The sequence below is a fragment of the Aulonocara sp. 'chitande type north' Nkhata Bay genome, linkage group LG15, assembly GCF_057382095.1.
Source record: "Aulonocara sp. 'chitande type north' Nkhata Bay isolate Kocher_YH1m ecotype deep benthic linkage group LG15, A_spYH_male_GT1.1, whole genome shotgun sequence".
NCBI classification, from domain to species: Eukaryota; Metazoa; Chordata; class Actinopteri; order Cichliformes; family Cichlidae; genus Aulonocara; species Aulonocara sp. 'chitande type north' Nkhata Bay.
This window is the reverse complement of record NC_141358.1, coordinates 10,323,198-10,335,496: the sequence shown is the minus strand read 5'-3', so window position 1 is coordinate 10,335,496 and position 12,299 is coordinate 10,323,198. Positions and strand designations below refer to the sequence as shown.

Here is a 12,299-nt window from a genome sequence, read left to right as displayed (position 1 = left end):
AAAATCTATCAGCAAAAAAAGAAAGAAAAAATCCCCCCAAAATTAAATGAATAATCTTGACAGGCGCTCAACATGAGCATATTTCCCCAGTCTTGGCTCATTTACACTGGCTTCCAATACGTTGTAGAATTGATTTTAAGATTTTATTGCTTGTTTTTTGAATCTCTAAATGGATTAGCTCCGTCATACCTCTATGATCTGTTAACTAAAAATACTCCTAATAGAACTCATGTCAGCTGATAAGTTGCTTCTAGTTGTCCCTAGAAGCAGGCTAAAAAACAGAGGAGACCAGGCCTTTGCGATTGCTGCATCCAAACTTTGGAACAGTCTGCCTCTTGAAATTAGGGTCTCTCCAACACTTGACATTTTTAAAACCCGTTTGAAAACACATTTTTACTCTGTAGCTTTTAATTTTGACAGAGTTTTGTTTTGTTCTTTTTGTGTGTTTGATCTACTTTTTCCTTTTTTACTATGTCCAGCACTTTGGTCAACCTGTGTTGTTTTTGAAAGTGCTTATAAATAAATTAATTGATTGACTGATTGATTGATTGAATATTTTAAAAAATGTCTTCTGAAACACAGTTAGAAAAGCACCACACATAAAAGAGCACATATGCAAATTAGTTCTAAAAAAAATCAAGTTGCCAAGACAAGTTGCCTCTACTCGCTTACCTCCGTCAACTGAAACCACAGGAAGGAAAACACCTAGAAGACAGATTAAAAATACAAATACAAAATATGTCAGCGTTGTTTAAAATTACACAGTGAAAAGCACCACACAGCTGTTTTAACTGAAATATATCATAGATGGGAGCAGACTTCATAAATAACTCTGTCCTTTTATGAGGAAAGACTCCTGAGGGCTGATGTTTAATAAAAGAAGCAGCTCTTCAGCAATGTTTAGGTCATAGCCACAAAGGCCTGAGTATTACTGGAAGGAGGAGCTACGTACTGACAAATGACAGCCTGGCTGAAAAAATGTAGTGCAACAGATCAGGTTATGAGGCTTTTTCTGTCTGGAGATCCTAAATTAAGACAGAGCCTGGCAAAGAAGGGTTATAAGTTTGGCTGAGGTGAGAAGACTGGATGGATTTTCCAATGTGAAATAGTTTCCAGGTGTTGTAACAAGACGATCACAAATTGTTGTGTGTATTTGTTTTGTTTTAGGCAATAGTGAACCAAATGTAGTCACACAAGTAGTTCAATAATATGTTACCTGCGGGAAATGAAGAGTTATTGAGTCAAGTAGTGTCTGTTTAGTTAACTACTAAATCTATATATAAAAAAGAAGAAATGTGACCACATAATACAGGTCGGTTCATCCAACAATATCAGCTATAGCTGGTACAGTTTGATAAAAACGTATCCAGTGTGTTATCCTGCTGCAAGCAGCCATCACAAGATCAGTACACTGTGGGCTTAAAGGGATGGTAATGGTCAACAACAAAATTCAGGCAGTCTGTGGCTTTTAAATGTTGCTAAATTGGTACAAAGGGGCCCAAACTGTGTCAGTAAAATATTTGCCCGCAGCATCAGCACCACCCTGAACCATTGATACAAGGTGCGAGTGATCCATGCGTCCGTGTAGTCCGGAATTCTTATCCTACTATCTGAATGTTGCAGCAGAAACGGAGAGTCCGCAAACCAGGCAACATGTTTCAAATCTTCTGTTGTGCAGTTTCGGTGAGCAGGTGTGAAATGTGGACTCGGTTTCTTGTTCTTAGCTGACAGGAGTGGAACCTGGTGTGGTCTTCTGCTGCTGATGAAGCCCATCTGTTTCAAGGTGCTGTGCATTCAAGGATGCACTTCTGCATATGCTGGTTGTAGCAATCACTTATATGATTTACTGTTGCCTTCCTATCAACTCAGCGCAGTCTGGCCGTTCTCCTCTGACCTCTGACATCAACAAGACTTTTTCACACAACTATTTTCTCTTTTTCTGACTGTTCACTGTAAACATTGGAGATTTTTGTGTGGGAAAATCCCAGCAGCAGTTTCTGAAATATTCGGCTGAGCTCTTTTGGCATCAACAACCATCTCATGTCCCTGAACCAGGTCACTTAAATCACTTTTCTTTGCCATTCACACAGCAAGTGTCCAACAAGTTTTAGCTCTTCATCAGTACCAGACACAGTTCCCATAAAACTACAGATGTCCTTAAAAGAACCGAGGTTTAACATCGTCATTGTCCGGCTCCATCCATCCATCCATTCGCTTCCGCTTATCCTTTTCAGGGTCGCGGGGGTCGCTGTAGCCTATCCCAGCTGTCATAGGGCGAGAGGCGGGGTACACCCTGGACAGGTCGCCAGTCTGTCGCAGGGCTAACACACAGGGACAGACAACCATTCGCACTCACATTCATTCGCACATTCACACCTAGTGACAATTTGGATTATCCAATTAACCTATTCCCACAAGCTGCATGTCTTTGGACGGTGGGAGGAAGCCGGAGTACCCGGAGGGAACCCACGCAAACACGGGGAGAACATGCAAACTCCACACAGAAAGACCCCGGCCTGATGGTGGAATTGAACTCAGGACCTTCTTGCTGTGCGGCAACAGTACTAACCACCGTGCCACCGTGCTCATTGTCCAGCTTTTGTGTGAAATTCATTAATAATGGATATATTTGCATCACAGGACAAGCTGTGGTCACCCCTGGACACGTGAAGCCTGTGCAACTAGAAGGACCAATCTCCTCTTGGAGCTGACATCATCCTGGGCTAACGCACAGCAATCTGGGATGAAAGTTTTGGAGTATCTAAAATTTAATCAAGCCACAAATCATTTTTTCCTCAATGACTCAGTGAACAGTAATTTTTTAGTTTCACCACGACATCACTGATGAATGCTGTGAAGACGACAAACAGCATTCTTGGGCAGTGATTGAAAGACAGGAGGAGATTATCATGTACGGGCCTTATTATCCTAACTATAGAGAACATAGTGAGGACCTCGTTATCAGCCAAACCCAGGAACTTCTGGAGTCAGAGAGTTTCTCTGAAGACATAAAGGGCTACATCTTCACTGTGAACAGCCCAAGTTTGGCAAGATATGCCAACCCGTGCATGCTGAACTTGGTTCATAAGGCTCTGGAGAGGTGGAATGCACTTGGAGTGAAGACTCATATTGGCCATATGAAGTGCTTGGGCTTTAGAGGAACCAGAGAAAATCTGTTTCAGGGTGTTAACTACAAACAGGTGGAGTGCCTAAATCAAACTGTGGACTATGAGAGTTATGTTAAAGCAGCTGAAATGAGCACCGATCTTAATCTTTTGTGTGAAACTGTGTTTTCTCTTCTTAAGCGCTTGCTGGGGCCTCAACAAGAAAACATCCACTTTGCAGCCACCATGCAGAAGCAGGACAGGAAGACTTATTTTAAAAGCATGCGTTCTATATTTGAAAGCAAACCAGCGCATGAGAAGAAAAAAAATCCTGACGCAGAGGGTGAAGGCACTGATCGACTCTGCAGAAGTTCTGCTTTCGATGAGTACCGAAAGTCTCCAGGAATATTTAGAAAGAGGGCGTGTTTTTGCACTTGGTTACACATTTAGCTCACAAGCGTGTGATGCTGGCCTCGAGGATATAATGAGACTTGCGTTTCAGCAGTGTTGGAGGGACTTGGTACAGGACAAGTGTGCAGAGGTCATCAGAGAAAAGTTGACTGAGGACTTTAACCACTGTGCCCTTCAGCTTTTTACCAAAAACACCGTGAACATCACAGAGCAATTTTTACAAATTGGGAAATTAAGAGGACTCAAAGGCTCCACGTGCTTTTGAGAAGAAGATGAAGTTATTGTAAGACACTGTCATTAGAAACAGAATGAATTCCACCACCTTTGCATACTGTTTGCATTATGTCAAAATGCTGTGTCTTTATTAGTGTCTTTGTCTACAATATGTCACAGATCATACTGGAGTGGAGTTTTTACATAGAAGCAGTAGCAATATCCTACATTTACAATGGTTGCCTCCATGCTTTTAGAAAGCAAATTGAAGTAATGCTAACATACTGTACAGTTAATCCTTTATACAGCTTATTGGTCAGTCCTTATATAGTAGATGGTAATCCGATGATGACGGTGATGATAATGATGTGGTTTGGCGCTAAACCTTTTAATTAAAGTCCAGTGGTTGCATGCCTGTGCATCTGTCAGCAGGGGGAGCTATGTGGCCTCCACATCACAATCATCACGTGCACTCTTCCTGCGCAGGTAGTTTATCATGTGTTGTAAGAGATGCCAATACTGACGTGTATTTTTCATACTTTGAATGGAAGAAAGTGATAAGGAGCTGTTATTATTGCACTGAGTAGTAGATCGTGTAGCGATCGGATAACTGGCACTGGGGAGTGGTGGATCCCATAAAGTAAGTTTAGGGGGGAATAGTCATTCAAAGGTTAGATGGGCTAATTACACAGTTGCCTTTTAACTGCAGATTCTTGTCAGCAGAAATACCGATCTGCCAATGACAAAACATACTGTTGTGCAGGATGGCCCACTGCCGTGGATCCCTGGGACACTCTATATAACCTGTTTTATATTTGCTTTACCTTCTATTGCAGTTTGAAAAGAGTATAACAGATCGCTCATTGTTTCAGTTTGCTGAATTTAACCTGCATAGAAACACTTAATAGTTTGCGTCTGCTGCAATCTTATTACATTACAACTGAACTACAAAAAAGTACTCGTTTAATTAAACCTGCAAACCCTAAAAGGCACTGTACTTTCCCCTAAACAGCGTGCCAGTTTCTTTGGATGAATCCAAGGGAAGATTTTATCCCACACAGTTAAAAAAAAAAAAATCAAAGCTTTAAGCACCATGAAGAAAAATGTGTGGAAAGTCTATTGTTGAATTGCCTTGATACAACCAGTGGAAAGTGATCAACTCTACTATATTTCTGGTTCTTTTATATACATGTATCTGAGCTGGCCTTTAAATACACTTTCTGTAAACCTGGTGGTGCAACTTTTTACATTAAGTTTAAAAATTGTGATTTTCTTTTTAAACATTTTTTGTGTATTTTAATGTTTTTCCTTTTTGGCAAAATATCCACAATCATATGCAAATCAAAAAAAAAGTTAATTTAAAAAAAATGACTATAACTATTATTGTCATGTATTATGTTACAGTATTTATCTGTTGAGGAGGGTGACGAAAAGTTTTCTGTCGTGTTACTGAGTGAATCTAGTCACTGCTCTTCTTTCAGATTTCTATAACAAAGTCCATTCAAGTCCTTGTTTGCTCTGAGTTCACACACAGTGTGTGCAGCACTGTAAGGCCTCGTTTCTTCTGTAGTAGCTCCCAGATTTCTGTTCCTGCACTGACAACGCTGCACAGCGGGCAGGAAACAGATGGTCTGAACCCAGAGTCTGTCAGGAGACTTTAATAGGTATTCTGTGGTTAGGTAGGTTTTTGAGATGTTGGGTTGTAGGTTTTTTCTAAGCCAGGATTAGGCTGTTCCAGGGTTCAGCTTTGGAGCCAGAGGACCCGTTGTGCCCCCCAGGGGACATCTTCAGGGGAATGGGGCCTCCTTGAGTTGCCATGTAGGCTGGCAAAGCAGAAATCTGGAGAGATAATGGAGAAGGTGATGAGAAGTGGAATTTTTGCCATCTTTCTGTTCACTTCCCACTACCTCTGAGTGACACGTGGTTAGGGAGGCATTGATTTTTACACTAATGTCTACCAAAAATCTGAGTTTATCGTAAATTTCTTAATGTCCTTCGAGATTTCGCCATTGAGGTGTCTCACCTGTGCATGTGAGCTGTGATGTGTGTACAAGCTGTGATTTTCTGGCTCCGTCTTTATCTGGCGAGTCTCCTCTGCAGTGGTGGTAGTGGTGGAGGTGGTGGAGGCGCAGGGAGTGCTGCTGGGTGTAATCGGAGCCCCCTCATTGCCTGGTGTCCCTGCAGGGTACAGCACAGGTGAGGTTACAGGTGTTGTACACATGTGATCCGTCCTTGATACGTAAACCTGTATCACATTTGCACTGATAAATCTAAAAACGTTTATTTCTTCGGTTTGAAAGTACAAAGGACAACAGGTGACAGCAGAAAATTATCACTCTAATGTAGAACACAGGGGAGAAACGACATTTACGGCTCTGCTCCTGCTTGCTCTTAAATAGAAACACAAATATAATCAAGTGTGTTTTTGAAGCCCACCAGTTTGGGATTTATTGAGGTTCTTAGGTTTGCGTTTGCGGGTCTGGATCCCCTCTTTCTTCATAGCCAAAGGTCGAGGGACCTGTCGAGACACAAAGACAAAGAAAGAACCTTAAAGAAAACGCAGGTTGTATTAATATACATTAAACAATCAAAAAGGCTGGAAAACAGTTTTTAAGGAAAAGTTGATCACTGACTTGATGCAGTTTCTTAATGTCTTTTCATTTAGATGTTCTGCATTAATTTTTATTTTGCAAACCATCATATGTGCAAGTTTAAGACAAAGTTAGAGAGGCAAGGCTGAGATGGTTTGGACATGTGTAGAGGAGGGATAGTGGAGCTGCCAGGAAGACCACGGAAGAAGTGTGACAGAAGAAGATACAGGGATAGGTTGAGATGGATGCGACCCCTAAAGGGAGCACCCGAAAGAAGAAGAAGAGTGCAAGAGTTCTCCCATTGTTCTCTCTCTTACCCCGTGGAGTTTCATGTAGAGCCCACAGGCGTTGCAGACCGGCTCTCCCTCTGCGTTTCGTCGCCACAGGGTGGTGGTGGTGGTGTGACAGTTGGTGCAGGACAGGCCCACCCTCCTCGAGGCAGACTGCCACAGATAAAACATGTCGGTCGTCAGTGGAGTGACATTTAGCAAAGAGATGAAAGCATCTGTTTTACAGGACTTGCTAAAGGAGAAGATGAAATCGTGGGTGACCAACCAGCCGTCTCTGGGGTTTGATAAGAGGTCTGTTGATGCCGTTCATCTTATGGTACAGCCCGCAGGCGTTACACAGGTAGTGACCGGTACCGTCTCGCCTCCAGAGGGGGGTTGACATCGCTCCGCAGTTCACGCACTCTCGGCCCTCAGCGAAGTCATCAAACAAATCTGATAAGAGATGACAAATATAAGCCAAAAAGTTCTTTTTCTTGAGATGGGGCCACTGGTCATTTCTAACCTTTTGTAAGTAAAATACAAAATATGATCTGAAGTAACACTCAAATATTACTGGAACAGTTATGCTACAATACTTCTTAGAGAAATTAACCTCCAGCCGCTCTGATACCGCAAATATAAATCCATTGCTTTCCTTTTTTTTTTTTTGGCTGATAAAAAAAAATAATAATAATAATAATCCATTGCTTTCCTGTACATTCAGACCCTGACAGTGATCAAGCAGTACAGTGGCATTCATGCACCAGCAGGAGGTGCAGGCTGGATCCACTCAGGGGCCCACACAACCGCAACCTGGAGTCCTTCCTTAGCTCGCAACCCCCCTACCCCCACCCCCATGAGATAAAGGGTGGCTGGAAATAAAGATGGAATAGAGCTCAGTCCTACTGAAATGTCTATCATACCTCTTTCTCTTTTTCTTTTTCACTTAGCGGGACATCTGATAAATGTGATAAATGTAATCTTCACTCTCTCATCTGGCACATAACAAAGTGTCTCCCAAGAACCTCTTAACTATTTGGGATAGGAGACATCAATCTTTGGAATAGAGGTGAGAACACTACTAGTCCTTCTTCATATTTCAGCAATGCCACCACCAGCACGAGCTGTAATCTAAAATACGTGTCAGGTCTGAGAGCACCTTGATAAACAGCAGAAAACAGCAACGTATTAACTGTGGACGTCCCGTTCAAATCCTAATGTGTTTTAATCACACACACTTCGCTGTGCATAATTGCTCTTCTTCAGATAGCGTAAATCTGGCCCACATGTGTTCCTCCCTCGCCGCGCTGTGCAACCGGACAGGCAGTTGCACACATGCAGGCCTCCTCAAGGCTGAGAGCCAAACAGACACGACAGGGCGAGCTAACCTTGAGCGAGGCAGCAATTGTAGCCAACACAACGCAGCAACATGAGACAATACACAAAAGAAATATCTAAATGGAAGTTTTCATGCCCACTGTTTATATGTCAGCGTTTATCATAGTGCGGTTAAAAAACCCAGACACAAATGCTTTAGGAGGCCAGGAGTGAAAATAGAAATACAGAGTGTACATGGTGTCAGCTGTTACAAGGAAAAGGCTAAAGTCAGCAAGATAATGATTGTATCTGTAAACTTATTTTTAACATTAAAAGATTTAACTTTAATAGAATGAGTATTTTCTGAGTATTTTCTTGGGATTTTACACTTTTGCATTTTGGGAAACATAACCAGATTAATTAATCAGATTATCATTTAAGTCATAAATCTTTCTGAAATTTCAATGAAACTTCAATTAAGAAAAGTGATTTAACTCAACATGCTGGCCAACACAGCGTGATTAGCTACTATAAGAAACAATAATAATTATAATAATGTACTGCTGTAAATTAACAGTTCAATTTTCAGCAATGGCAAAATTTTAGGGTACATACTGTACTAAGTATTCCACTCAAGTTTTCTGATTTAAATTCTGATTTTAAAGTTTTTTTAAAAAGATTTTTTTTAAATGTAAAAAAGGGGGGCCAGCATGCGAAATAGGACACATTGTTACACATTATCCAACAACACTGTTTAATTGGCCCCATGAGTGAAAGAATGAAAAGACTAAACATGCCTGAATGCATAATAATAAAATATTTGTATTAAAATATCACCTCTTTCAGGGTTTATTTTTGATACCTTATTTAAGCCTTCAATTTGTTCTTTTTTTTACCTTGCTGTTCTTGCTTTACCTAGTAAAATACATTTTATTATATTAATATTTTATTAACACATATTAATTATTACAATTTAACCTGATTTTAGGGGTACTTTGTTAGATTTTACTTTAATAGAATTTTTGTATTTTTTTCCATGTTGTTCATACAAATTCCACCTAAACTGCTTTCATGACTTCCAGGAATTTATCAGAGTCATAACATAGATATTAGAATCTGAAATATCGATGAATTATGCTGTCCTTTAGTTGAAAAGTTATCCCCCCCCCCCCCCCAATCTAATTAAACTTGAGCAAAGGATTGTTCAATTTAAGCATAAATAAATCCATGCATTGTATCCCACACTTAATAAATGCCAATATTGTTGTTTTCTACAATCAATATATTTATGGTTTGCAATTTTAACACGACCATGATAGCTTTGCTCAAAAGACAAAACTAAAGTGAATTTAGTTGTTCCATTTGAAGATCAAAACTGATTTTAGTTTAGTGCCCTCACATCCATTCAAGCTAAATGTCACTGAGCATTTCTGTGCGTTGATTAATGAATGAATTCTGATTAGATTTTATTTCCTCTTTTCCATCTTTACGGAACAAATGAGGGAGTTTCCCTTTCCCCAGAACAATGTGCTTTCGGCACCCGGCTGAAAGCCTCTTAATTAAACACAGAGACTTGATTGAATTTATTGAGATTGCACAACAGTGAGGTGTTACTGTTACGCTTGTAAACCAAATCAGAGTGAACACAGGGGTCTTTGTGACGAGTGTGATTGTAATAAGATGAAGAGCTCCGTTTGGATCAATGCTGTTATCTCTCTTTTTTAGAGATAATTTGAGAGATGCTTTTTTTTTTCTCCATGAAACTGTTGAGGGTTGGGGGGTGGGGAGGGGGGATGTGGCAGATGGAAACTGTACATGATATTTAGAAATGAGGAAGTAATGAGCTGTTAATCAGCTGTGAATAATAACTGATGTGGTGAAGAATGAGCGATAACGACTGGTTACTTCTGAGGATACTGAACTGGAAAAGTGGCCAGTTGTGCACGTTTGAATTAAAAGATGTTGCCCACCATCGTTCTGCATAAGTTCAGAAACTTTAGATGTAGGGGGGGAAGACAGTTTAAACAAACACAGTGCTTATTGGTGATGCAGACTATGCAAAACGTGAGCCACACAAAATCTGACAGCCTAAGCAAAATGAATGTGTTGTGAAATCTCCGTCATCCATGGTTCAGAGTACACTGCAGGCTGCAGCTACAGGCCAAAATCACATCCAGTACATAAAGGTCAGATATTAGATTAATCTGTTCACCTTAAAGTGACTTCTAACATGTATTTTTAAATAATAATTATATATATATATATATATATATATATATATATATATATATATATATATATATATATATATATATATATATATATATATATAAGAATCGTGAAAGACTTCTTTAATAAATGATTGATGATATGTGACGCATGGATGAGATTCCCAGCAAGTAAAATCTGTCCTGATCCAAAAGGCCACAGTCAAACACAGCTCATAAACCGCAAATGGTGTTATCAACTCCACTTGTGTTAAATACTAATTTCAATCTTACCAATAATATTGCTCAGATTCATTCATAACTAATAGATAGCATGTTTCCTGTATGTTGTTTATGTTTAACTATTGTAAGTCTAACTTTGGGTGTTTGGATTGAGCCTGATGAGTGTTCATATATATATATATATATATATATATATATATATATATATATATATATATATATATATATATATATGTGTGTGTGTGTGTGTGTGTGTGTGTGTGTGTGTGTGTGTGTGTGTGTGTGTGTGTGTGTATAGATAGATAGATAGATAGATAGATACATACATACATACATACATACATACATACATACATAGATATATAGTTAGGTATAGATATATATAGGGATTTAGAGATGTGTGCCACACATTTAAAACGGCTTATAAAACGTATTATTAATTTTGTTGAATTATTATAGATATAAAACTGTGTGGATTTGCACTCAAATGCATCTCAATTTAGGTTGTGTGAAAATGTTCATTTGTGATCAGCATAAATGTAAAAACGTGAACTTTTAGAAGATTTTCCCGAAGTCTATATAATTTTATATCTTTATAAACTATCAGAAATTGTACGTTAAATGTGTAAATATGAGTAAAAACATATATTCTTGTTCATGGTGTTAATGTTTTAAAATTCAGTTACCCTTTCTTTAAAATCACAATCTGCCTCTTTACAACCGCGTAAAAGTAACAAAATGGAGCCAAAATTGATATTGACCATTAATAATTAATGCACGTTTTTATATTTTTTAGTTTCGCCGATTAACTCTTATTAATTCCAACTTTTAATCTCTAAATTAAACAAATAATTGTGTTCTCCCTTTTGTAATCCATTTCATTTGTGCGTTTTTCCTTCTTAAAATACTGAAACACTGTATTTGTGTAAAAGTGTATTTTATTTCCTCACCTATGTTGGGGTGTCTTGTTGTCCCAGGAGGAGCGCCAGTTTGGAGACCGTGGAGAACCGGACTGTCGAAGGGGGACGCCGGCCACGTTCCGCCCACGTTAGGGCTCATGTAGGCCGAATAAGGGCTGTGATACGACCCGCTCAGACCGCGAGCGCTGTAGTGATCCCTACCGTTAGCGGAGATGTTCAGCGGACTTGTGTAAGAAACTGCCGTCTCCCGGGCCGTGGCCACCCCGGAGGACAGAGGCGGGCTGGTGGAGAAAGTGAAGCGCGGAGACACCGGGGAGTGGTTGTATGAGGGCACCGAGTCTGCCCCCGGCTGTGCCCACGCAGAGTGGCTCGACGCCGGGCTGCTCTGCTGCGACGCACCGGGCGCCTGAAGGTAAGGAAGCGCAGGAATCATGGGTGTGACGACCCGGGTGGTGGGGACATAAACCGGAGAGGTGCCCGCCGAGCCGTTATGAAGAAATCCGGCCTCGTATGAAGAGGGTCCGTGGTTGCTTGTCATTATGCCCTGGTACATATCCTCACCTTGAAGCTGGACATCCGCGTCGGTAGAAGGTATGAAGGCTGTGTGGATGCGGTTACGCACGGAACTACTGCGTGTTACCGCAAAACATCTGGTTTAAAGCAGCTCGCGAAGCTGGCTTAAGTCAGGCTACTTGTTCAGATCTGATCAAGTCAAGCAAAACAGCGCAACACTCAGAGAAGTGAAAATAAACGCATTAGTGAACACACAAGAGTGGAGGAGGAGTGACAGACCCTGTGATCAAGATCCAGCTGTCATTATCTATCGCTCTCTCTCTCTCTCTCTCTCTCTCTCTCTCTTTTTGCCAAAAACAAATCCAAACATTTTTTCTAATGACGTTTCCAAAACTGCACAGTATTTATTTCATGGATTCCAGATAGGCCTATCACATGGATTTGGCGAAGGCCGAGCACTTTTTGGGGGGGTCTATTTTCTTTCTGACCTATTATCTTTTGTTTAGAGGTG

At 40.3% G+C, this 12,299-nt stretch overlaps 1 protein-coding gene and 1 pseudogene across 1 annotated transcript; one reads left to right on the top strand and one right to left on the bottom strand.

Moving 5' to 3' along the window:
* Nucleotides 1-2,743: 2,743 nt before the first annotated feature.
* Nucleotides 2,744-3,780, top strand: LOC147312553 (uncharacterized; annotated as a pseudogene).
* A 71-nt stretch (nucleotides 3,781-3,851) lies between these two features.
* gata4 (GATA binding protein 4) lies at nucleotides 3,852-12,042 on the bottom strand. The gene is made up of 6 exons (XM_086264118.1): nucleotides 11,306-12,042; nucleotides 6,875-7,041; nucleotides 6,637-6,762; nucleotides 6,165-6,246; nucleotides 5,752-5,906; nucleotides 3,852-5,567 (listed from the first exon to the last, which is right to left on the bottom strand). The coding sequence occupies exons 1-6, from the start codon at nucleotides 11,826-11,828 to the stop codon at nucleotides 5,442-5,444; spliced, it is 1,179 nt and encodes a 392-aa protein (XP_086120244.1). The 5' UTR covers nucleotides 11,829-12,042; the 3' UTR covers nucleotides 3,852-5,441.
* Nucleotides 12,043-12,299: the final 257 nt, after the last annotated feature.